The following is a 26,663-nucleotide window of genomic DNA, read 5'->3' as shown; positions in this document are numbered from 1 at the left end:
AATTTTCATGTTCCAGAATGAATTTAATTAAGGCAAATTTAGAGAATGAATTTAATTAAGGCAAGTTTAAAAAGGCATAAAGTAACTATAGGAGAAAATGATGTCAATCTAATGGTTTATTACCCATGCTTTCACCTCATGTGGCTTGATCTAGTGTTGGCTGAAATTCATGGGGCTCCTTGCTGCTTTGCAAAGTAAAGGATTGGTGTTGCTCAGCACTCAGATCTGTGTAGCCATACAAATAAAGACCAAAGTAAAATATGAACATTGACTTTCAGCCCTGTGAGGAGTGGACAGGCTGGCCAGCCTGGTGAAAAGCACAGAAAAGTCCATGCTCTGCTCCTTCCTGCTTGGATTGTGAGAAGTTCATGGACCTCTGGTGAGGTGTCAGCATGCCAGGATGTTCTTGTAATGCCTCTGCTCACTGAATTGGCATACAAATTATATTAAGCTATAGGAAACTGGGATTGCTTTCAGGCTTTGAGTGTGAGCCAAATGGGACCGCTTGCTGGGAGATTAGGCAGAGTTTCTAGCAGCAGGAAGGAAAATTGTCATATGTTTGTGATTTCCCAGACTTGGCTTTTGGTTAGCAGTACATGTAAGCAGGCTCAGGGTAAGGAGCTTTTAGTGATGTTGGCTATACATCATCTCCTGAGAAGTGAATCTTGGTTCTTTTCTAAAAGTGTTCTCTACCAATTGCTTTGTCTGATATACTGGGAAATTCGTTAAAGGAATTTTCTTACCTCTTCCCATACTTGAAGGGGTCTTAAGTTGTTAAAATTTAACTCACTTTCCAGCACTTGGTGATATTCTTGTACTTTAAAGATTCCTACTGCTGTTTCATTTCAAATTTGATATCAGTACCCTGTAACTTCTATTAATCTCCTCAGAAGCTAGAGTGAAAGCATGGATGATGTTGAGATATTGCCACAGACAACAATTCAGGCACCACAACAATAAATTATCCTCATCTGATGATTTAATTGATAGTGGCCAATGTTGTTAGCAACCCATGCATCTATTCCAAACCCACAAACACTGCTACATTAGGTCTCAAGAGTCATCTACCTGAGCAATTTCCTCCTGGCACAAGCCATAGGTAGAAAATTAGGGAAAAATGTTTAAAAAATATAGTTTCCAATTTCCCCAGCTTCTGGCACTCAGTTAGTAACTATGTGAACTGACATCTTGTAACTCAACAAAGTGATCCCTGCTTTGTGAGTCAGATCTCTTTAATGACTGTAGCAAGCTTTCATGCTTTTATATTCTTGGTAACTCTGCAAAGCCGATGCAGTTAAGGGAAAAATTGTTTGTACTTCCAACCAGTGACAATTGCCAGATCCATTTCCCTTCTTGGCACCCTGAAAGTGTAACAACAGTGTGACTGGAGGGAGACTGAGTTTCAGGAGTGTAAATTAGAGCAGTTGGCCTGTTACAGCTTTATTAGACATGGCAATGTCTGCTAATGAAATTAATCTGTTTGTTCCTCATGTCTCAGCGTGAGTCTGCATGCTCAGAGGTTGGAAGTGTTTTTCTTATTAACTGTAACAAAAAATGTAATTAGGAGGACAGGTTGTTATCTAATTTAGTGACACTCCTTTAAATGCAAAACTGCATTTAAAGTAGCAACAAGAACATGTTATTTGATGATCACTGAAGTACATAACCTGGGTTTCCATTATGTCAGACTTTAGAACTGAGAGTTTGTCTTCACAGGTCCTGGTTGAATGTATCATGTCACAAGTCAAGCTGAATGCCAGGGGAGACACTCCAGATGGACTCAGTCTGGCACTTCTGACTCTGGAGAAAAACAGCTGAGGTCAAATCTTAATGCTACTGAATCTGAGGTGTGATTTGTTACAGTTCACTGATAGGATTTCTCCTCTTCTTTTTTTCTTGGTGTAAGGAATACATCACAGAACAAAGTAAGGCTTATTTGTTTTATTTGAGTACACAAATGTTGCTGAGCTAGTTCTCCAACAGGGCACAGGAATGACAAAAGCACCAGTAATTTTATATAATGAAGAGCGTGAGTCAGTGGTGGGTAAAAAAGCAGATATTTTAATGAATGGTAGGTTTTAAAAGGAATCACAACCCAAACCAACAAAATTAGAATTGTAAAAATGTCATTTTAAGCCCCATGTTAGGCGTTTCAAAATTAAAGGGGACAAAAACCTACTTATTTCAGCTTATTACTGAGTTGAAAGCACCTCTTGAAAGCATAACAGAATGCTTTTCCTTTGCCCTAGTCTTTCATTTGCCTTTCACATTCTGCTAGTCTGTTACTGTGGGGCTCCTTGAACCACTAACAACTACTGTTAGTTTTTCTACAAAGAAGGGTTTGGGTGGCTCCTGACTGGTGTGAAGGGGACTTTCACAAGTGACAAAGAAAATCTGTGTCCAATTTGACCTATACTCCAGAAATAACCAGCTGCAATCATGCTTTGAATTTAGACCATTAATATTTAACTGATTTTTCTACATCACTTACGTAGAAATCACTTATGAGCGATGAATTTCCTGTTAGGGAAATAGCGATACATTAAAAAAAAAAATTACACTTGCATTATGGGTAATTATTATTTGAATAGAAATAATGCCTAGATGTCCCTGCCTAAAGTTGTGATGTAGTATTTTAAAGTACTTGGTGCCATTACTGGATTTGGGTGGTCATGTCCCACAGTCTCCTCTGTGCCTTGGTCCTGTACTGCCCCTTTCCCTCCATTGGGGAAAGTGATACAGCAAAAAGAAATCTAGTGCTCTCCTTGCCTCCAGTGTTTCTGTATGAATCAGTTTCAGTTTATAGCACAGCTGAAGAATAGTTTTGTTGCTGAAAAGGGTGGAATCACACTGAGAGAGACATGTGAGGGTAGGACTGGCGAACCTCAGTCAGAACTGCCAGCCTCTGTGCCCCACTGTGTTGACATTCTGTGCTGGTTTTTTTTAAATTGTTATGTTGAACACCTTGTAATGGAAATGAAGAGCTGACAGGTCTATAGAGAAAACAAATAATGCAAGCACAAGGTAACAGTGAGATCATACTGGTCAACGTATTAGAAGGCAGTGACTGGAAACCACCAGATGAGTCACTGCTCAGCTTTTCCTGTTGGCATCACTGCAGGGATGAATGTTGAGGAGGACACGTCTCTGCTGAATGACTCCCATACATGCCATATTAGTCCTAGAGAGCTTGACTCATTGTCCTGTGATGATTCTGTGGCGAGAAAATTGACCACAACACTCATGAAACAGGTGGTTTTTTGCCCAGTGCCTTTGTTTACATTGTCATCTCTCTCTCCCTGCACCCCTCAAATGGCTCTGCTCTCTGTTGTATAAACCAAGACTTGTTTTTTCTTCCAAATCCTTCTTCAGTTATCTAAGGCCCTCTTTGACTGTTCTCTTTCAACACAGACACCTTAAGTCTCTCAAAGTACCCCAGTGCCAGCCTTCCCAGCACACACCTGTTGGATTTCCAGGGCTGCTGTTTTGTATTTGTCATCTTCTGTTTAGGAGGCGTTTCTGTAAGTGACAGTAGAACCACGTGTAATCCTCCCCTTGGCCCTTCTTAAATCTCCTCTTTGTTTGGGTGCCAAAGCAAGGGTGACAACAGTCAGGATCTGAATCTACTCCTGCTGGCCAATCTCTCTCCCTTCCTAATGTGCTTCTCTTTTTGGACCTTTCAGAAATACACACAAATATAGGTATTTTTGTGGGGATGTATTTTGTCCTCTGTTCACACACAGAGGTAGTAGCCCTACTGCAGCAATTGCTGTACAGTCAAGCCCAAACTGACAGAGAGCAGCACATTCACTGGTCTCTTCCTCTGTTTAAAGCCCTAAGGTGTTTGATGAGCTCTTGTAGCTAAGAAATGCTGTTAGCTAAGCTATTGCACTAAGCTCTCCTGATACTTCACAACCATAATTCTAAGCTTCTACTACATATTTTCCTATTTTTATCTTCTATTCCCTCATCAGATGTAAATATGGTACCTAGAACAAGGTTAGAGCAGTGCAAAGCTGTCACTTTGACATACTGCATCACTGCAAACAAGGATACATGTCCTTTATGGTATACAAAGAAGGAAAACAATTATTGGAAAACAAATCATATCCAGTAATGACTGGAATTTTGCTATATCTAGATCTAGTAATGCCATTCATATGTCTGCTGGTTTACTTCATTAGTCTATCCCTAGAACAGACTAATAGTAGTAGTTTCCAGAGAAGATGCACTGGAATAATATATGGTATAGTATACTTTAATGAAAAAAGCCTGCTAGAAAGAAAGTTCTTCTGAATCCTCCTTAAATCAATGTTAAGTTTGTGCCTTGAAGCATAACTGTTTACAACCTTCCTGTAAAAAATCCATATCTAACTATGAGTATTTTTATTAATTACACAAATGTCTAAAATTTGTCCTTCTTGACCCTGGGATGAGTTCATCTGGTCAGAGCATGGTGGTGATAACACCAAGGTTGTGGGTTAAATCCCCATGTTGGCCATTCACTTAAGAGTTGGACTTGATAATCCTTGTGGGTCCCTTCCAATTCAGAATATTCTGTGATTCTCAAACAGCAGACCTCACTAGATCCAGATGATGAGAAATTTTGCCTAGATTGTGTCAAGGTCCCAGACTTACAAATTCTCCTCTGTTCTTTTGGAAAATCCTTTCTCACAAATTCTCCTCTGTTCTTTTGGAAAATGTTTCTCACTATTTCCCTGGAGCTTGGGGGTGTTGATGGGGAGCTGTACTCTGTGACTGCACTCCTGTGCTGTGCAGGCAGCATGCATTGCCAGCCTGGCAGGGCTAGGATAGAGATCTTGAACTTTGCTAAACAAAAGGATGCTTCATTCTATAAAGAACAATGGGTTAGTCTCAGTCAAAGCTTCGCCCAGCACTTCTTGCTAGCTCTGTGGGACTTTGTTACCTGTATTTTTTATTTTTTATTTTGCTTATAACTGTATTCTCTAGTTGTAGCATGTGGGGGTTTTTTATTATTTTTTATTTTTTTATTTGTGAATCTTGAAGAAAGAATGCTGTCACATGCACAGAGTTGGGGAAGCTGGCAGGAGTCAGGGTGATGACATGCAGCCTGTTAATTACTTGTCATTCCTGACACTCCGTGCAGGTACAGCGCCACATGCCGCAGTCCCGTGCCTTCCTCCTGCCTGACTGCACATTGCCAACTGCCAAACATTAGTATTCCAGTGCAAAGCCCAGAACTTGTCTGTGAATGCCATTAGAAGTGGGTCACTAACAGAAGGTGCGTGACAGATTCACATGCAGAACAACCAAAGCCATTTCCTCCGTCTCGTACAGAGCACAAACGCTGAGAGGGGAGGCTGTGTGTACAGTGTGAGTGGAATGACAAATGACAGGATGCAGTGACAGACTTGTTTGATGGCATTAGTGAGGCAGTTCTGCCTTGGAAACAGTGGAAGCAGGTGATCAGCTGGGCTATGTGTGCCACTGATTTTGCCAAATGGTCAAATTTAATAGGGATTCAAATGATTAAGTATTTCATTTTGAAGAGAAAATTCTCTTGCTCAGCAGAATGACTTCTGCTATTTAGCATTTTCTATTCTGTTTGGAATAAAGAGGTTTTAACCTCACAGCTTCAGTCTGCATATCTCTCTTCCAGCTCCAGGAATTATTGCTGTAGCTGTGTGCTAAGCAGTCATAAAAATGTTGCAGAAGAATTTATCATTCCAGAAAACATGGAGTGAGTTTGAGTAGACTGTGTTCTGCCCTACCAAAGTCCCTTTAAACCAGCTAGAGAAGAATGGAAGGGAACTTTTCCTGGCAGTCTTATTCCAGCTACCTTCTGAATCAGAAGAGCATGCTGAGACCTTTTTTATATGGAAAAAACCAAGGTGGAAGCCAGGGAAAGGCAGTATCTGGAACTGCAAAGAGAAACTGCATTAGCTGAGTGTCAGCACACGAGCTACACAGACTCTGTGGTGCCCTGCTCTGTGTTAGTCAGTGCAGATTACCTAAGAATCATTCCCTTTAGAAGGCTTTATTAATTATTTTTCCATCTTTTTTTTTGATGTGACAGAAGATTTCTGGAGACAAACATCATGAGCATTGATGTAGCACCACACCACGCTCTGCTTCATTCATCTGCACTCCTTTCCCCTGCCAAGCCTCTCATGATTTGTTCACTTTTATTTAAAGCTGGAAAAAAAAAATAAAAGTTCAGAAAACGAGCTCATATGGAAAAGAAAAATCAGGTCACTCAGACTGGTCTGCAGATTCAGGTCATATTCAGTGACATGTTTAAATGGAAAAAAAATATGGGAAATCAGTAAAATGAGACGTATTTTTCCTATTCTGTTAATATGAAACCTCACTGTTCTTTTGTTTCAAAAATATTGGAAAGACATCTTGAGTCCAAAACACCAAATGGGGATTAAACAGAGCAGGAAATGAGCCAGGAGCAAACCAAACACAATCTCTTTGCAAATAAAATGTCCTATTAACTCCCAAATGTCGTTTTGATTTGGAGAAATGAACGACATTTTTAATTTTTAAATTAAAATACAGAACCAGAAGGCAAATATTTGCAATTCTGTCTCAGATGAACAAGTGAAGATTTGTTTCTAACATGTTTATTTGTTTAATATATTAGACAGGTAATGTTATGCACATCCTCATTGTGACTTTTCTTCCTGTGTGCATGAATTCCTTTCTGGCACACAAAGCAAACAGGTGTGAGCCAGAGCAAGGTGTCCCACAGGCCATAACCAACAAATAACTAATTGGCATCTGTGCTGCAACAGGGCAAAGATCCAGCCAAATTATGATGAGGCACTGTGCCATCCTAATAGATTCACATTAACAAGGACGCCAAGATCCCATAAATTTGCATTATTTACATTTAGTTAGAGCAGGATTCCCAGCTGGGAAGTTCCACATGGTTGTCCATCCTCATCACATACAATTATGATGGAAAAAGACCTCTCTGACTAATCCAGCATCCTGAAATAGTTTTCAGCAAGCATTTAAATATTAATAATTACTTAAAAATGCTTCCACTCTTCTACCTCAATAAATCATTGGGAATTGTATTTTTGTTGTCTTTGTACAAAATGAATAAAAAATTTATACAATTAGATTTCCTGGTTGAAGATGTATGAGCCTTTTCAGTTTGGTAAAATGGAAAAATGAGTTATTTTTTCTGCAGGAGCAGCAAGATTCCTGACTATGTAATAGCAAAGAAAAAAACCCCCAAACTTCGAAGTTGCTTTTGTGAAAAATGAATGCAGAAACTGGTAACTTAAACCCTCAAGAAATAATTTGTAAAGACAAAAGTGCCAAGAGGGTGTGAACTACTGAGAGGGAACACAAGGTGATGATATCCTCTTACTACTCCTTGAGGTAGTGAATCTCTGAAGGTTTGTCTTTTCTGCTAAGATGCTGAAGTACATCTAAATCCACACCCTAAGAAATGGAGGGGCACAGCTGGTGAACATTTTCCTGCAGCTCGGAGTTCCTGTGGAGGGATGCCCAGAGGTTCTCCCCTCTCCCGGGCACTGCGGACCTGGGGCTTGGATCCCACCGTGTCTTGCAGCAGGAAGTCTGTGGCATTTTTCCAATGCGACTGTCTACGTGTAACACCATCTGGAAGGTCCTGCACCCACCTGAGATTTTCACGGACGATTAAGAATTTACTGACAGGGAAGTTGGATTGTGCTGGACATCTGAGCTGATCTCGGATCACAATCACAGCGACCTAGGATGACGCACAGAAAGTTCTGCCTGAATACGAGGAAGGACTTTACTCCGTGGGTGACCACACACCTGTACAGATTGCCCAGAGATTGCGGAGTTTCCCTCCCGGGCCATGTTCCAGAGCCGTCCGGACGTCATCCTGTGCCCCGTGCTGGGGCAGGGAGCTTGGAGCAGAGGAGCCACTGCGGTCCCGTCCAGCCTGACTCATTCTGTGATCCACAGAACGGCAGAATTGTAGAATCGCAGAATGACAGCACGGTTCAGGCTGGACGGGACCACAGTGCCTTATCTGCTGCAGCCTCCCTGCCCCAGAGCAGAGGCACAGGATCCAGACAGCTCAGGAACATCTCCCAGGAGGGAGACTGATTTTGTGGGACACAAACGCTGCCCTCACGCCCGCGCTACACTCCTGCAAGAGGCATCCTCATTGCACACCGCCCAGCCTCTTCCTGCGAGGCAGCTCTGGCACGGACGCAGGGGCTGTTCCGCCCGGCACGGCCACCGCTGGCCGGGACAGCGCAGCCCGGAGCCCGCCGAGGAGCCTCCCCCGGGACTCCCGCACCCGCCCGCCCTCAGCCCCGCGAGTCTCGCTCCTCCTCCCGCAGCTCTCGCGATAGCGGCGGAGGGCGGGCGCGGGGCGGGAGGGGGCGGTGCCGCGGCGGCCGCGCTCGCTGACAGGCGGCGGGAGCGGGAGCGCGCGGCATGTCCGCGCCCGCGCGCCCCGCGCGCAGGTGCCCGCGGCCGCCCCGCCGCCCCGGCGCTCCGTGACCGCCGCCCGCCATGGGGCCCCGGCCGTGCCGCCGTCGCCGCTGAGGACAGGAGGAGGAGGGGAGGAGAAGAAGAAGAAGCCGCCACCGCCGCGATGAGGAAGGGCCGCTCTCGGGGGGACAAAGCGGCGCCGCCGCCGCCGGCGCGGAGAGAGCCCGGGCGGGCGGTGTCCGGCACCGCGGCGGAGCGCAGAGCCGCCCTGCTGGGGGGCGGCGGCAGGAAGGAGCCGGAGGATGCCCGGGCCGCGGGGGCGGCGGAACGGGTAAAGCCGGGGCGCGGGCCGGGGGTCGCCGTTGTTATGGAGACGCGCCCCGCGCGGGCCGGGACCGCGGCGCTCCGGCGGGGCAGAGCGGCGGGGGGCGCGGGGCGGGGGCAGCGGCGGCGCCCGGTGCGGCGGCAGCCCCCGAGCATCCTCGCTTGCTCCGGGCGCTCCCGCAGGTAGATACCCCCAGAAGGGCGGAGGGTGGAGCGGTGGCGTGCCCGTGCCGGTGCTGACGGCGTGGCGTGAGTGAGTGAGGGCTGCGGGAGCCGCGGTGCCGGGAGTCTGCCCGCGTGCCGCGGAAGGCGGGGGAGGATGCAGTGGAGCCGGGTGTGTGCTGTGTGCTGGCTGGTGTTACTAATCGCAGAGTACATCTTTCTAGTAACCCTCTGTGGGTCACTCCCAATCGCGATGGTAATTATGATGCGTTTTCCAGCATTTTAGGTCTTAATTCTAGGAGTGGTTTGTTTAGGAAACATAGCGTACCTTTGCAGAGACTTGAAAATGCACAGGCTTGTTACATGTGAGCGTGTGTAAGTTCAGCATGTCCACTTTTGTGTCTTTCATACCCACAAAAACAGGATCTACTGATGGGTGCTTAGGATTACAAGGACGAGAGACCAAACAGATACTAAATCAAGTTTAGGATCATCAACACTTTGGTTTGGTAGTCCTAATTCTACAAGAGATAAAAATGGGAGGTGACACTTTGCAGTGGAAAAATGTAGGTGACAACTAATGCTATTTTTTTGTTTATTTGACAAGAAGGAGAAAGTATCACAAGTATGAAGATTCCTGGGATGCACTAATTCATTGCCGTGTTTTGCCATTTTTTGGAGCAAAGAGAAAACCTAGGTTCTTTGTCAAAAAGGTGTTTTAAATTTACATCATTGTTCCAGATGCACAGCTTTATGCTCTTTAAAAAAGGGTTTTTTTCCCTAGAAAAGCTGTGTTACATTGCCTTCAGTTATGGCGGCATTGGATTTTGGCTTTGACTAGTGGATATCTCTTGAATACAGGTTTATCAGACTGGGCCCTTGAAGAGGAGTCATCTAGCATTTTATTCTCTAGTGCTTTGTTAAGCCAGGTGGTTAAGAGGGGCTACTGCTTTTGATCTTTATTCTTTCCTGAAACAACTAAGGAATACTGTAGTCTTCATTCAGGGAAAAGAAATCTAAAATCAGAAGAGGTCACTCAGTATCTTCCTAGCTGTCTGTGAAATGGGCAAATTTGTAGAGCAACCAAATGCAGCAGCAAGGTGTTTGTTGTACTATTTTGATGTATGTTTATGATATTGACACGGAAATGGAAGGAAATGATTTCCATTCTTGGTGGTGTGAGTGAAACGTACAGATCTTGCATACAGAACATGCTATATCTTGAATAATGTACTGAACACTTGGGCAGTTTCACTGAAACAACCCCAATGCTGCAAACCAGGGAAGGCTGCAAATTCAGAAATGTCAGTTTTTGAGATGCACCAGGCTTTTTAATGGGAAATAGTGTCAATTTGTGTTTAACTTGGGCACTCTGACTAGGACCTGGAGTGACTTGTAAGAACAGATGTTTGTGTGCTGGCAGGTATTCGGTGTGTTGGAAGAGGAATTTTTCAGCTAAAGTTAAGAAGGCTTCTACTCAACCATGCGTGAGATACTCCCCAAACTTCTAAGAAGAAGCTCTCATCCCTTCTTCCCTTTTGCCTTTCATTTAAGGTTTTGTGAGTGTGGTAAACAGCTGCAAATAAATGGGTGTGTTGGACAAATGTGACAAACAGCATTTCTGTCTTGAATAGCAATAATTCAGCGTTTATTTAAATGTTGGTAGTTGGTAGTGTGCGTGTGGTAGAAAAGGCCTTCTGAGATGCAAAAGACAGCGAGACACTCCATTTTCACTGATCCATCTTGTAGCTTGACAAGTGTTTCCTTTGGGGCCCTTCTGATTTAAGTAGCCCAGTTGTTCCCAAGTCTGTAATGTGCCCTCAGCAGTGCCAGTGCAACAGTGTGCACAGCTGCAGCAAACCATTCTGGATTAAATTCTCATCTCTTTGTTTGCCATACATTTGCACAAGTTTGTGGCTGGGAGAGGCTGAGCTACTCCAGTGTTGAAAAAAATCCTTATCAGGCTGTGCCTGCAGCAGTTAATCACTGTACTGACCTTAAGGCCTTTGAAAATCTGGTCCTTTGCTGTGCTCGCAGTTCCGACGGTGCCCACGATGAATGTTTGCGCTTTCTCCTGCGTTGTGCAAGAATTAAGAATGGCTGTAATGGGCACATTAAAGATCCCTCTCGCCCAGTGTCCTGCCTCTCCCAGCTGCCAAGAACAGATGCTTGGAGGAGAGTACAGTGTATATTGAGGAAATGCCTCTCCCAGCCTCCAGTAATTTGTGGCTCATAGGTTTCCTGAACCAGAGGTGATATTTGTTTTTAGAGCCCCCAGTGGGTTTTTTCTTCTATGAATTTGTCCAATTAAGTGTTTGAAGCCATGTATGCTTGTAGCATCCACAACATCCTGTGGCTGAGTTGTAGGGCTTAAACACTTTTTGTGTGGAAAAAACACTTATTTTTGTTTGCTCTTAAACTTTCTGCCTGCTTGGTTTCATGCCTTGCTTGTTCATTCTTGTATTGGAAGAGACAGTGAAAAGGAGAATCCATGTTATTCTGTGCGCCTTATGGGTTGATGACTTTTTCTTGTATTTACCGTCCCTTGCTTGTGACTTTTCCAGAGGCACTTCAGAAAGAAGTTACCCCTTTCATTCTCCTTGCTGTCTTCTTTGCACCTTTTGCAGGAATGTTTCTGAGTGGAGACAGTGATACAGGAATCCAAGGAACAGGGTTGGGTTGCAATAACCAGGACCAGCTACAGTATTTCAGCATATGCCACCCAGTAAACTTACATAGCATATTAGATTTCCTTCTTTAATCTTTTGCATGCTTTTTCTAGACAATCTTTAAGCATTGAGTTGGCATTTCTGTGGAACTGTGATAACTCCAGTCACTCTTTTAAGTGGTAATAACTAGTTCAGAACTTGTGATTGTGTTTTATTATTTATTATTTATATTTTTTAAATACTATGCATCATTTTACAACTACTTGCTATTTTACAGCCCACTTAAACAGTATCATTAAAATCTTCTTCAGATCTTTGGTCTTAGCTTTTGCAATCTTCAGTAACTTTAAGCATTGTCAGCAAACTCTGTCTCATGAGTGTCAAACTTCTTTGCTAGATTTTGCCTTAAAATACGGAAGGTGTTGACCCCAGGAGAGATCCTTGTGAGACTCCAGTGGTGATCCTTCTTTTTTGGGAAAAAGGCCAATTGCTCCAACTTACGTCCAGTTCATCAGTCATTAACTCATGACTGAATTGTCCTTCTTACTCTGTGACATTTTAGTTTCATTGAGTGAGGGCATCTTTGTCAAACACAGCCCACTTGAATTTCAGTAAAGAATCAGTTTAATCATGGTATGGTTGCTGACTGCACTGAAGAAGAAAATTGGGAAGTTGAGGTGAAAGTGATTTTTGTTCATGAATGACAGTCACCCTCATCCAGAGGCACATTTCAAGCACTAGGCTTTTTCCATATCATGCTGACATAATTTGTTTTAGTGATATTTATAGTGAAAGATTTGACATGGATCATAGCCAATATTTGTCAGAATTGCTTTTATTAGCATTTTTTCTTCAGGTAGAAGACAAAGTCCCCATAGAAAGGATTCTTCAGTTTCTAGAGGAGATGGCTGTAGAGGTTGTGATGGAATTATACAAGACCAGGGGGTGGGTAGCAAACAGCAACTTGCTGTGTCCTCTGGTATTGAGTGTTGACTCAGGCTTTGCAAGAGGTGGATCTTCATGCTCAAGGTAATACCTGTACTTTGTATTTTTTTTCCCCAAGGGATGCAAAAGATCCAAAGGAGGCAATTAAGAGTGGACATTATTTAATAGGTAGGCCGGATCCACCTGAGGAAAACCCCTGAAATCAGCTAAAATCTAGGAGAACATTGGAATGGGGCAAATGCATGGTGCTTGCTTTTACTTGTCTGTATGGAATGTCTTTGTTGTTTTTTCCATGAGGAGTGAGAGCTAATGTATCCCTAACAAATCCAAATGCTGTCTTCCTCTAAAAGCAGAGGGATGATAAACAGAGGTGAGGAAAACTGTAGTATTGTCGCAGGTCTAGTGGGATGGAGGTTGAGAGAGAGTAAAAATAGACAACACTGGGCATCACTGAATGACATTTTCTGCTCTAAAGGCATGCAGGGAAGTAGGGAGTGCAACCCAGTGTGCTTGCTTGGATACGTGACAAGGTGAGGGAACAGAAACAGACCCCATCACTTCCGACAAGCTTCCCACTCTTGCTGTGGGTGGCCAGATGTGCCACCCATTTATGTTTGGTTGCAAAGTATTTCCTGAGCTTTTAACAAGCTGAGTTACAATCAATTCATTTAACAATAACTGTCTCTAGGAACTGTAGTGCTACAAACTTTCTGAGAGTAAAAAAAATATTCCTTTTTTTCCCCACCTGTTTTTGAAACATTTTAGATCTTTCTGTCCCAAAGCCAAAATGGAGCACTGAGGTTATTCAGTGTGTTGTCTGTGGAGCTTTCCTGAAAGATAAAGTGAAACATCTCTCTTAGGAACTGATCTTATCTTAGCATTAGATCATGGTGTGTTTGTCACCTCTTCTGAAAGCTCTGCCAATGTTTAATTATTCCTGCAGTTAGAAAACTAAACGACATTTTACTTCAACGCTTGTTTTGTCTAATGGCCAACTTTCAGCTGTGGAATATGCTTGTGCTAGTGCAGGCAGTAAAAATTCTCTACTATCTGATCTCTTTTCCATGTAGAAGTATTTGAAATGTAAAATTGAGCTTTGGTTGGAACAGAAGACACTGAGTTCTTTTGCTTCTAGAACTGTGTGCATTTCCCTCTTGATTGTTCTTGGAGTGTTTGCCAAACCCAGGTAATGCTCTGGCAGCAGCCTGGAGTAGTGTGATTGCAGACAAGCTTCTTCCTTCACTACTTTTGGATACTTGTCTTTTTGCAATTTTTGGGATTGCATTACCACAGTTGGGTGTGTCATATGAGAGAGGGTTTTGTAACGTTATGCATATGTGGATATTTCTCCTCCATCTATGAGTAAAATCATGCACATTGGTCTAAGACTACTTGTAAACGATAGGTTACAAAGCTTATTACTCCTTTCATGTTGTCATTATATTTTGATTCTTTTTTTTTTTTTTTTCTTGGAAGGAATAGCAAAGGATCTTTTCCACTGACTTCTCACCCTGTTCTTTTTTGGAAAGCAGTCAGTGACCAGCAGGGAGAAACTGGCCAAACCCCAGAGTGCTACTCAGATTTATTTTGTCTCCACAACTGCAGAGAAGCTGTTACCATGCTTTTCTTGCTGCGTGGCAAGCCTGGAAACTGAAGAGATCTTTCTTTTTTCCTAATTAGAACTTCAGTAGTTCAAATATACTAAGTGTTTTCTTTTCTTTTCCCTCTAGGTGACATCAGTGCTAGTAAAAGCAGTACCCCTGTTGTGATGAGCTCTGTATGTAGACTGCAGAACAGTTTGGTGTTCTTTGGTTATTTCTACCATGAGTCTTCCCTTTTGATTGACAAGTGAAGAATAAAGTTTTTGGAGTTCAGTTGGCACTTTGCTTCTCAGTTTTCTCTACAGCTCTGACTCTCAGGTTGCTGATCACAGCTCTGTTGCAGCTCTCCCAGTCATGGACCCTGTGGGTAACAGCTCACAACACTCAGAGCTGTTCTGTATAACTTCATGTCAAAGCCTACAGGCTGGGATGAAACTTAATCTGAAGAAGATGAAGGTTTGTTTTCAAAATTCAAGCACATAAACCAAATCAAATGGACTTACTGTTAGCCATGCAGATTGCATTTGCAATCTAGTGTAGTTTGTACTATTCACATTACATATTCTATAAAAGCAACCATAGCTTAATCATAGCCAAATATATTCTGTAAACATCATTGCTCCTTTTATTAAAGGAGGGATGGAGTGCTGATAACTTCTAGAAGATCAGGAACCATCTGTTTATATAAATGCTTATTACCACCCGTTACATGAAATTGTTTAGGGTTGATTTTAGGGTAGTTCTGACCTGTGTCTGTTTTGTCAAGGGAGCTAAAGAAATTTCCTAAGGAGGACATTGATAAAGACTCCTGAATTGCAAGTTGTGATTGTAACTTTCCAGTAAAAACTCAGTTACTGTTTGCAGACCTCAAACTTCCTTTTCTCATCTTCCTTTGTTGCTGTCTAGCTCTTTTTCTTATGGCAGGAAGAAAGCAAAAAAAAAGTGCTGTTTTTTAATAAAAAGCACAATTCTAGCCTGTGGAACTTCTAACATGGTTAACCAGAGTCCAGGGTGCATGGTTGGATGGCAGGCATTCTTACTAATCCTCAGACATTATTTTCTGAAGTTAATTAGCTTTTCTATGGAGAACTGAAGGTAGTCAGGAGGCCAGGGTGTAGCTGTGGAGGAATCAGATGTTCTCTTGTGACATGTTCTATCTTTGTTTTCTTCTTGGTCCTTTCTCTGAGGAGGCAGGAAAAGAAACCAGAAAGAACAAACCTGTCAGTGCCCCATAGGTGTGTCTCACTGCCTGCCATAAACTGATTCTTGTTGATGCCAGAGCTGCTCCTGCCTGACTTCTTCATTAGCCCCAGTTTTGCCTTTCTGTGTCCTCATCAAACAGAGATGGCAGCTCCAGGAGAGCTCTTACTCTGGGTTCACTTCTGTGTTCATACCAATATTTAAAAATATGAGGTGCTGAAAAAGTGACTGAGGGAAAGAGTCATCTAAAAGCAGGCAGAGGGAAATAGAATCAAGGGATCAATTCTGTAATGTACTTATCAGATAATAACAGAACTGAGCCAAAAGAGAAATCCAGATGCAGACAAAAGGCATGTGGAGTCAAGTGACCAGTTCTGCAATGGGCTTGTTGGGTAAGAGCAAAGTGGCACCAGAGGGCTGATGGCACTTCTCTGGCCTGAGAAAATGGAATCATCACTTCTCTCAAAGTTGAGTATTAATGGACAAATTTCTGTTGTGTAAATCAATATTTAGGAGGCATTGCATCAGCAGCTTAGATGATTCAGCTTGCCCATGTGAGATTTCGATTTCCTGTCACAAGTGAAGAGTAAGAGCAAATATTGTATTAGCCACATTAATTTCATATCTTGCATATTAGAATAGCTAAGCAGGCAGTGGAAAGATACAGTACGCTGCATTTCTTGTCCAAAAGCAGAATAGAAGTGAAGGAGCCAAGAGAATTCTTCCAGAAGTGCTAGGGTTTGGTGTGGCACTGCTTTTCGTTAGAATAATTATTAGCCTTAAGGGGGAAGCTGCTGCTACTTACTGTTTGTTACAGAGCACTTGAGGATAACAGTGGGGTGCTGTCCAAGGCTTGGATTAGGCAGCTGCAAAGCACTCAAAGATTTTGGATATATTCCTGACTGGATGCTTTGGGAAACCAAGTAGCATATCCAAGTGTTATTGTGTTGGAGGAATGGGTATGTGTTATTGACTTTACACCTAGCAGTTGACTTCTTGAGCAAGCTCACCTGCCTTCTTGCAGCCCAGAGTGTAAATGTTGTCCTGCCTGTCAAGGTAGTTCTTAAAGAGCCTTTAGAAGGGGCAGTTCTTAATTTTGCTTTGATAGGTATTTTTAATTGCCCATGCTGCCTGCCATAAGCCAACATTGCTTTAGTGCTTATAAGAAAGGCGATGGATTATTGAAGATATGATGATAGGCATTTATTTGAAATGAAAGTTTTTAAAAGTATTTAATTCCTATTCATGGAAGCTGAGTAGCTGAAGCTAACAAAGCACTGAAGACCACCAGGCTGGTGAAATGTTTGAGACTAAACCAAAATGCTTTATCCATCAGCAAGACTTTGTTCCTCAAGAACCACAATAGATAAATGGACAGGTCATATAGAGTCTCAGTGATTTCATTTCCACAGCAAATAATGATGTGCTGTGGTTAGTGTATTTTTGTAGTGATGCTTGAAGCCTGGTGAAAATGCTGCTCTTTGAAGGAAGAAGCATGAACACTCAAAAGACTGCATTGAAACCAGATTTAGAACTTTTTAATTTGCTCTTCCTCTAAGCTGTGTCTTTTGTGAGTTTTTATTTAACTTACAGTTAGGTTCCAAGAACCCCAAATCTAGTAATCTGTCAGAAGTTATTTTCAAATGTTCTGTTATAAATACATGTTACAGTGCAGTGAGGGAAGAGGGTTCAAGACTGATGGCTTGGTCTTGCAATAATTTGGAAGTCTAGCTTATGATTTTTTTTCTGTTTGAAATTGGTGTAGTGTTAATGGAGTCTATTCTGTACATGGAAAACAGGATGATGCTGTGTTTCTTTTCAGGAAAGAATGCTATTGGACTTGCATCATAAATATTTTCACTTTTTGTTATACATGTAGTAAACATTTTTACCAATAAAACATGTTTAAAACCTTTTAGTTGCTCTGGATTTTTATGAATGTAAAAGCAAGACAGCAATTCAAAACATTCCATGTACATGTTTAAATTTCCAGAAGCAGATGGAACTGTTGAGGGTGGGCTCTGGAGAGTGTAAGAATTTTTGAAATGTAATTTCTGATTTAGTCTTCATGAGCTGTCTATATAGGAAGATTTTCTGTAATGATTTTTTGTTATAAGGTGTGAGAAATAATCCACCATAAACATTCTCAGCTGTTTGTAGCCAAAATAAGTTGATTAGTTAATTGATTGATACTTGGCAAATTTTTGTCTTGACATTTACTGAGTCATGCTGTGTTCTGAAACTCTTGTAGGTGTTTAACATATCAGCTAATTCAGCTAATGCTAAAAATACTGAACGAGAGTTATAATAAGAAGCTGATTTTCATTGCACTTTTAGAATGTACCTTCCATTATCTGCTCATTGTCCAAACACCCAGCAATCCATTCAGGACAGATTTCCAGTGAAGTTTTTGCTTCTAAGGGGCCCATTCAGCTGGTCCTGACTTCTTGCAGTGTCTGTGAGCTGTCTTGTGGAAATTGGCTGGAAATACACTGAGTGTGTTTATCACTTGGATATGTTAGCTCCTAGCACAGCAGGATTGGAAACCAATAATAGATTGTGTAGGTCCTGCCATCCCTGTTGAATTTCCCCTATGGGATTTGATGGAAGAGTTCACAGAGCAGATTGTCTTTCAGGATGGAAGAGACACTACAGAAAGGTTACAGTAGTAAACAAATGCTGGCCTGCAGCATTCAGAAGGCAGTTTTGCTAAAGACTAAAATTATGTGTGCAGTTAGACCCAAACTTGAGACACTTTTGTTTGTTTGGATTAACAAAGTACAACAAAGCTAAGTGGAAAAGGTACATCCACCAAGGAGTGAGGGAGGTTCAGTCTGTGGGATGAGAACTTGAGAAAACATTTCAGCTGCATTTCAGGAAGCTTGAAGACTTCTATGAAATCCAGTACTTGTCAGATTGATTAACTGATGCTCAAACTTGGTTTCCTTTTATCCTTTAAAAATACAGCTATCATGTTTTCAGCTCGATAATAATGATTTAAAAACCTAGTTTTCTAATACATTAGTTTTCTTATATGCCTTTCTGTTGCTGTGTATGATGGGAACTTTGTGCTGCTGCCTCTGCAGACTGTTTTCATCCCACTCAGGGTCATGCACGTGCAGAAGGATTGCACAAACACCCGAGTTAGACTCTGCAAGTGGTTTGAGGCTAGGTCCATGTTTCCAGGATGTGCATGTGGAGTTCTTTTGGTGGGGCCTCTTGGGATAGGACAAGGGCTAATGGTTTTAAACTGAAGGGTTGATTTAGATTAGATATAAGAAGAATTTTTTACCAAGAGTGTGGTGATACACTGGAGGAGTTTGCCTAGAGAGTTGGGATGTGCTCCACGTCTGCAGGGGTTCAAGGGCAGCTTGGAGGGGCTTTGAAACAACCTGGTATAGTGAAAGGTGTCCTTGCCCATGGCAGTGGGGCTGGAACAAGATGATCTTTAAAGATCTCCTAACCAATCCCAATACACTATTCTATGATTTCCAGGTATCCCAGGTACTAAGCTAGAGATTTGCTTCTCTTTGCATTGAAGGGCATACAGCTCAGAATGATCAAACTGTGTTTCTCTGCACTCTTAAAATACCATTTGTCATTACGAAACAAGTACACAAATGACAAAACTACCTTTGTCTTCTATGCAGCTTTCAGAGAATACAACTTCACTAATGCAAGCAAAGTGTTAAACTCTGGAAAAGACAAAACTGAACAAGAGTGTGCAATGTCAGCGTGGGGTGCTACTTGGAAAAAATGCACTGATAGTGAAATGATTTCATGTCTAGCAATGTTTCTTTGATGTTTGTTCTGTTAATCTGGTAGCTGTGTGTCCTCTGTTCACTGAGGACTCTCAGCAGCTCTCATGACTGTATCATACTCCAGTTTTATTGTAAAGGACCCTTTATAATGTCCCAGAGCAAGGAAATATCATCTCAAAAATTGAATGCCTAGTAATTAAAACATGTTTATTAGTTGCTAAAATCACAGCATACGATATTTAGTGTATTTACAAGCATTTTATTATCATCAAAATAACATTTTAATATGGAGCCTTAATAAAGACCTTTAGAAGGAAGTGAAGGAATCAAGTCAGAACTGATGTCAAGTGTTCTGGGCAGCACCAGAAGATCAGAGAACAAATGAATGAATTATAATCACTGTTTTAGAGAAAAGCTTATAAATGAGTTGTCTGGCTACTGGGGTGACTGAAGGCATTTAGATATTTAAATATCCAGGCATAGGTGGGTCCAGTGACATATTAGTAGCAAATAGGTCTTTATTAAATTGCATCTGTGCACTATGAAGGTGGCAAAAATATGACCCTGAAAGCTAAATTATTCATTAATTTAATTATTTGTACATTCTTTTACATTTACATTAATCTCTGTTTTAGGACAGAGGTTGTTTCCAGGGTTGTTTTGCCAGTTTAGCAGACACTTCAGCAGGAGTGTCTGCTGACTCCAGTCTTTAAGCTCAAGGCACGGTGCTGTTCATAAACCCAACACTGGGCATTGTTTCTGTTCTCAGGCAGAAGAAATACGTCTTGTCCTTGAACAAATTTTGCCTTCTGTTCCTTTGTGATGGAACTGTATTACCCTGCTTGGTGAGGAGAAGCTTTTGTGCAGATTATAGAGTTTCCATTTCTTTGTGCAGACATTGATAAGAATTGTGAATTAGCTTATCTTTGCCATTTAATGGGGTCTGTGACGAGAAGCTAAGGACTAAGCACTTATTGTGTGTCCAAGGGTTGGCTTAGTTTTGTTTAGGTCTAAAGCCACTGGTAGTTTTAGTCACAGTTTTATAATAAATTGGTAATTTTTTCCCCTGTTCTGTACATGCAGATCTGCTGTTGAATCTCAGGGAAAATTTGTTCTCAGGAAAAACCACACACAAGTGCTTCTTATTTTTGGCTCTGAATCGATGTGCTTATCTCATTTGTGGTAGGAAGTGAGAAGGTTGCAGATGTTTTATGGAAACAAAAATATTGATGCCAAAGAATTGGAACTTCACAAAAAACCAAGTTTTTTTCATGGTCCAAATAGAAATCCTCCTCAGTGATGATAACACCAGATTAAATTGAATCTTGGTCTCTCTTTGTCATGTATATGAACAAATAGTGTTTTAACTCTTAGCAGTCCACTGGTTCTTGTTATATTTTATTTTGCCAGTAATCTCTGTCTAGCTACAGATGGTTTCACTACTGCTACTATTCAGGCCATATCTATGATCCATAAAATAATCCTGGGCAAAAAAAATAGGGTTGCTAAAGTGGATTCCTGTTGTGTTTTCTGGTTTCATACCTTGCTTTGTGCAATATTTGTTATTCAAGTGAGCTTTAACAGTTATGATCAAGTCTTAAAATTGTATTACCCATCTGTAAGTAGCCATTCAATGTCTGATTAGAAAACCCCCTTGAGCTCACCTCAGTGCTTCTCCACCAAAGTTCAATTTATGAGTTATTTTTAAAATTTTCTTTGTAAGCAGCTTCATTTGAAATAAGCCTTGGAATAGCAGTTGGGCATGGATTTCTTTCCTCTGGTCCCCTTAGTCTTGGGACATATTTTAAGGCAATATCTCAATACTTTCATTAGAGATTGTACTTCAAACTTAATGCACCTTAACATTTTTCTTTGGAAATTGCTTTTTGCAAAATGAGATTAGAACTCTGTATTATTAGTAAATAAGTAATTTTTATACAGCACACACATTTTACTACACTGTTATTGTTCACTTGTCAAACTTTGTATTTTCAGCTACTATTTTATTTTAAAATGTATTTTATTTGTGCCTTAGACATGGAAAACTATATTGTTTTGGGTCAGGAATCAAATATGAATACAGATAACACCTCTTAGGTTTTCCAACTCAACCTGGAAGTTCCTGTCTGAAATATATAAAATCAGATAAAACTTCCTTCCTGGTTCTATTGCTATGAAGCAATTGTTTGTTTGTGTAAATTCAATGAACTTAAAACTTACCATTAGGTTTTGTTCATCTCTGTTCCTAAAAAAACAGGGAGTTTGACATTCCAAATAAAAATTAATTGGCTTGTAACGTTTTACTGGGCATTAAACAGTGTTTACACAGGTATAGGTGGGTATTTTATGTTGATTTGTTCTTTCCCTGTGAACGAGACAGTGAGACAATGTCAGGTGCACAAAAATCAATATAGTTGGAGATCTGAAAGCTCTAAAGTGAGCCATCAGAGTTGCAGGGAATGAAGGTGCCCTGCAGAATCCTCTGGTAAGTCTCCTTTTTATAGCCAATAGGAAATCACAGGTTTCTTTGCCTGCACAGATGAAAGTGCAGCTGTTCCTGCTCTGGCTCCACGAGCAGTTCCCATTCTAGTCTGACCCACAGCCTAGGTGTGTAACAGGGGTTTAAATTCAGTGTTTTCTGTGTAATAAATATCTGAATAAACCTGTGAGGAACTGACACACCAGAAAAGTTTGGCTTGCTGATACTGTGGATTAGGGTCTTCAGCAGATCTAAACATGCACCTCTATTTAACCATGTAAAACCTCATTGACAAGAATAGGGAAGATAAATGAGATAAATTTGATAACACACAGGATGCTAAAGAGAACTTGAAGTTATCCTAGTCAGTGATGCTGGGACTCATCACATGCTTGGCACATCTTTTGAGTCTATTGAAAGAAAATATTCAGAAAAAAGGTGTTTTGATGTCTTATAAAATCCAATTTTATTACAAATCCAGTTTTTGGTGGGGGTCATATTTCTTTTAATCCTTACAGCATTTGAGTAAGGACGATGAATGATAGAGTTGTTTTGTTTTATCTGGCCAGGAGTTAATTTCCCTGCTCAATACAACCTTTTAATGTTTGCAATACTCATGCTAGAGGAGCAATGATAAAGGAATGAGGTGGCCTTTAATGCTCCGTGTCTTTGTTCAGACTGGTTTTGTTGTGAGTGCAGCTACTGAGCCTGGTGTGGGGTTTGGAGTCTTGATAGATTGATAGTGGTGTCTTTGAGCCTCTGTGAAGTCTGATACAGACTTTAGAGGCTCTGTTTCTTTTTCTTCCCTTGATGAAATTCATTTGGCTTTAGGCATTTACGAGCTGAATTCAACAATTACTCTTCTCTTTTGGCTGTTGAGGAGATCTTGAATAGGGTTGAAAACTTTGTTTAACCCATTTGTGTTTTCATGTAAGGACCAAACATTCAAGCTGATATAATTTATTCGTCAATTACCTTCTTTTTTAGACTGTGGTTCCATTAGGAATAAAACAATTCTGTATTTCAATAGGCCTCATAAAGGGGCTAATAGTGTACATAGTTATAAATATTTACCTTTTCTTTTTAAAAAGCTTTTTCATGTCATCCTGCAGCTGGGACACTTCACAACAGAGTTAACAGCACTGACTTCCCTGATGAAACATTAAATCTAATTCATTTGTTCTAATCAAACATGCCATGTAACTCCTGAAGAGTTAACAAGAAAAGAAATCTCATTGAAGAACAAGATAAGGAGGGTGTATCTGATAGTATGGGCTTCTGATACTGGGTCTTTTAGGGAACTTTCATTTATTTTTCTTGTTTGTTTGGTTTTCGTGCTGGGATTTTTTTTAACATGAAATTTTGAGTTTGTAACTTTTCTGTCATCTGTGATATAACTGCGGATGGGTGTGCAGAGGAAGCTGTAGGTATTCAGAATGGTAAATGTGTGCATGATGTGTTCAAAACATCGCTGTGGCAAATAACACTTGGCTTTGCAATCCTTTTGCAAACTTAATATTGACACTAAGTTCAGTTTATGTATTTACTGTTGTAGGAATGTTGGAATTTATTGCAAAGTTCTTTGAATAAATCTACTACAGAGAAAAATAGTGTAGAGCTCTTTCTGCCTTTAAATACTGACCCTTTTATATAATGCAATACATTCTGTAAAGCTTTTCTCTGTTGTTGATGTTGTAAACCAATATATTATAGCCCCTAAGAGTCTATGTTGATTTACTGTAATTTTCCTTGATTCTGCTGTCTCTGACATTTTTCAGGGTGCTGCTGGCAAGTACATGAGTTAAGCAGATACAGTTAAAAAGAAACTTAGTTGCAAATTCTTATTTAGCCTATAATTTTGGTCACATGTGGGCTCACCCCAGCTTCCTAGTAAGCTGCTGGCCCTCTCCTCTCAATGTGTAATGCCCAGACTAGAAAGTTAAGGCAAATTTCAGTGCTAAATACTAAAGCATAAATACTATGGTTCCATTGCACTAATTGCTACTTATACAGATAGATATTTGTTCTGTAATCTGTTGTCCAGGCCTTTAATTTTCAGTGTATTTTAGAGTATATTAGAGCAGGCCTAATGACAGGATCAGATTTATCTTTCATTAAGGGTATGCACACAGATGATATAAAGTGATGAGGAAAGGCTGAGAGGAAAAAGAATGCTTCTCAGATGTGCACACAGCCCTGACACAATAAGCTTTTATCTTTTAAAGGACAAACAGTACTGTGTTAAAAAATAGAAAATGCAGCTTTCAATGTTGACTATTTTTGGTGCTTTCAAAATATTCAGAAAGTATTAAGTTTCCCTCAAGATACATTACTCATTGGTTATAATCCTTACAAGATGGGCTAATAAGAGTGAATTCTTGGCCAGTTTATTGTAGCTAAATTTTCATTCTTCCTTCCAACAGTTTGCTAGGATTCACTTCCAGATGACCTAAGGTTGTTATGCTCATTAGGCTTCATAAAAAAGGCTTCTCATTTTTCTTACTAATGGATTTCCTGTTCATGGAAAACTTTTGTGTAGATTCTCCACCCCCTGGCTAATAGTTTAAAATATTTTGACCTGCAGACTTGAATATTTGTCAGTCACAATTGGGTGCTTTTGCTTGTTGTAGAGATTGTGAGGCAGTTTGTGTTTGATTTAATTACACCACAGTTACATGCGAGGAAGTGCCCTTTGCATGATCTGTTACTTCTTAAATATAGGCCATAAAAACAGGGCTTGAGAAGTTTCATCCCAGCTTTGGTCTGATGCTGATGTATGAGTCTTGCTGACTGTGTGATGCTTCACCTGGCAGTCAAGCAAAACAAATCCACACTTGCAGTATTCACCTGCCTTTTGGAGATTAAAGACCTGTGCTGCTCTCTTGCAGCACCATTAAATGAACAATGGTTAAACAAAAGAGCTTCTGACAGCCCTTGCAGTGGTTTAGTGCTTGTTCTTTTATATCCTGCTTTAATTGCTTGGAACTCTTCCTGTGCAGTGAGGGCTGAGGAGGATCCTTGTAGCTGTATTCTAAAATTACCAGATCAGGTTTTTAACAGGGGTTGTAGTGATCAGGCAAATTGAGAAGCACTTTTGGCTCCTTGTCTTTTGTCTGCATCCCCTGTGACAATCTAGTTCTGCCATCCAGCTGTGTGTGATAACCCCAATGTGAGGAACAGACTTATTCCAGTATCAGAACTCCTTTAGTGCTTTTTCTGTGCAAGTGTGGTGAGTGACTGAGCTGAGAAATTCAGAGCCTCTTGATAGCCAGGAAAAGCTTTGCCCATTCTTCTTCACATCCTGCTATTTCAAGTTATGTGAGCAAACTTTTGTGTACCTTTGTAGGGAGTGATAGCAATAATCTTTGCCTAGCAAATCAAGATTATGTGATGCTTTTATCTTCAGCCCTAAGCTTTGCAGGAATCAGCTGGCTGTTTGAACCTGATTTTTAGCTTGTGGCAAAAGCCACAAGCCCAAAGTAAATGAAGTTCTTTATCGCCTTTGAAAAGAAATGAATGGAGAGAGGCTCACAGTCATTTTCACACGGTGTGGGCAAAGTGTTACGTGCTTACTAATGCTTTCATCTTTAGGGCTGTAAAATTGTTTTCTTTTGAAAAGTGGAAGTGGAGTCTTTAAAATTATGGCAGTTTGTTCTATCTAATCTATTCTTCAACCACTTGCTCTGATAGATTCATTTACTAGTTTGAAAGCATATAAGTAAAATTTTGCTCTACCACTGCAAAGAGTTTCTTTATTCATCAATTTGGAATGTTGTGTAAGATTTTTGTGTTCTTTGTAGGTATTGCTTTGGGGCAAGGACAAGGAAAGATCTTTTCCTCTAGTTTTTTCCTTCCTTGTTTGAGAGTGGTAATGTAATCTACTGCTATTTTCATGCAGTTCATCTGTGATCTGCAATATCAAAGCAGGGCTTTGATGGATGAGTGAAGTAAATTGCAGTCTTATGGAAGACAGCTCTATTGTTATCAAGTTAAAACTTTCCCTCTTCATTGTTTTTCTGACACAATATGGACACAGCTCTTAGAAAATGAAATTTTAAATTGGCTGTGTTGCACTTAGCATTTTTTAAAACATAATAGGATGTCTCAGAACAGTGCACTTTTAAAAAACCTTTAAAATATCTATTTGAAAAGTGACTTTAACAGTATATTAACCTGCAGAATTTGATTGGAAGTCTTTTCTTCCAGACATTTAACTCAGAAGACAAAGTCTTCTGAACATTGCCCAAGTGTTTAATGTGCTTAACAAGAAAACGGTTCATGAAGAGGTTTCCATATGTAATATGTACCAAATCCTTCATTTCTAGAAGACACCCTGGGTTCTTTGGTGAGCGAGGGAAGCTGTATTTACCTTTCTACTATTCCTTTCTTATCTCTGTAGTAGTTTTGGTGGAAAGCTGAACCTGGGGACAGCTGTCACAGGGAATGGCTTTTTGAGAAGTAGCTTATGCCGCTGGGCTGACCTCAAAGGTGTGTGTGGGCAGGGTGCTGGAGCTGATCAGATGCTGTGCTAGGAGTAGGTGTGCCCTTCAGCTGGGGACCTTTTGATTTAGATATTATCAGAGCTACAGGATTTGTGTACTATAACTCAAGAAGACACATTGAGAATTTGTAATTATTTTTGCCAATAAAAGGAGACTGCATAGAGGGAAAAGGGGAAGGGTAGGGAAGTGGGCACATTCCTTGCCTGGTTAGCATTGTCTGCATGTTGTGGGGAAAGAGAAATGTAAAACACAGAAGCTTGTAACATGACTTAGAGCACTTTTATTTCTGCCTTCAGTGCCTTTCCTTACCTGGTGTCCCAAGCTGAAGAATGTTCTTATTTAGTTGCAGCTCACTGAGAATGATTGGTGAGCGGTTTGTGTGTGTGTTTGTGTTTGTGTGTTGAAAGGGAGGTGAATGTGCACCTGCAGGGGAAAAACCAGAACAACAAAGCAAACGAAACCTCCAAAACACCAACAAACACCCCCAAAACTTTGAAGAAAGAAGTCCCAGTTAGAACACTTCACTTTAAGTTAGTCTTTGACATTTTAATTTTAACTGCTGCTGATGTGCACGGGGCCTTTCAACA

General features: G+C 40.9%; 1 protein-coding gene across 4 annotated transcripts in view; it reads left to right on the top strand.

Moving 5' to 3' along the window:
- Positions 1-8,360: 8,360 nt before the first annotated feature.
- The window catches only part of MAST2 (microtubule associated serine/threonine kinase 2), a 186,871-nt gene continuing 168,568 nt past the window's right edge, over positions 8,361-26,663 (top strand). For 3 of the 4 annotated variants that reach the window (XM_074545874.1, XM_074545875.1, XM_026790387.2), the window contains exon 1: positions 8,361-8,764. In XM_074545874.1, coding sequence (XP_074401975.1) covers positions 8,597-8,764 — 168 coding nt within the window. In that variant the 5' untranslated portion in view covers positions 8,361-8,596. The remainder of the gene's footprint in view (positions 8,765-26,663) is intronic. The other variant, XM_014263796.3, reaches the window with a different exon arrangement.

The sequence above is a fragment of the Zonotrichia albicollis genome, chromosome 8, assembly GCF_047830755.1.
Source record: "Zonotrichia albicollis isolate bZonAlb1 chromosome 8, bZonAlb1.hap1, whole genome shotgun sequence".
NCBI classification, from domain to species: Eukaryota; Metazoa; Chordata; class Aves; order Passeriformes; family Passerellidae; genus Zonotrichia; species Zonotrichia albicollis.
This window is presented reverse-complemented; position numbering and strand designations above follow the sequence as displayed.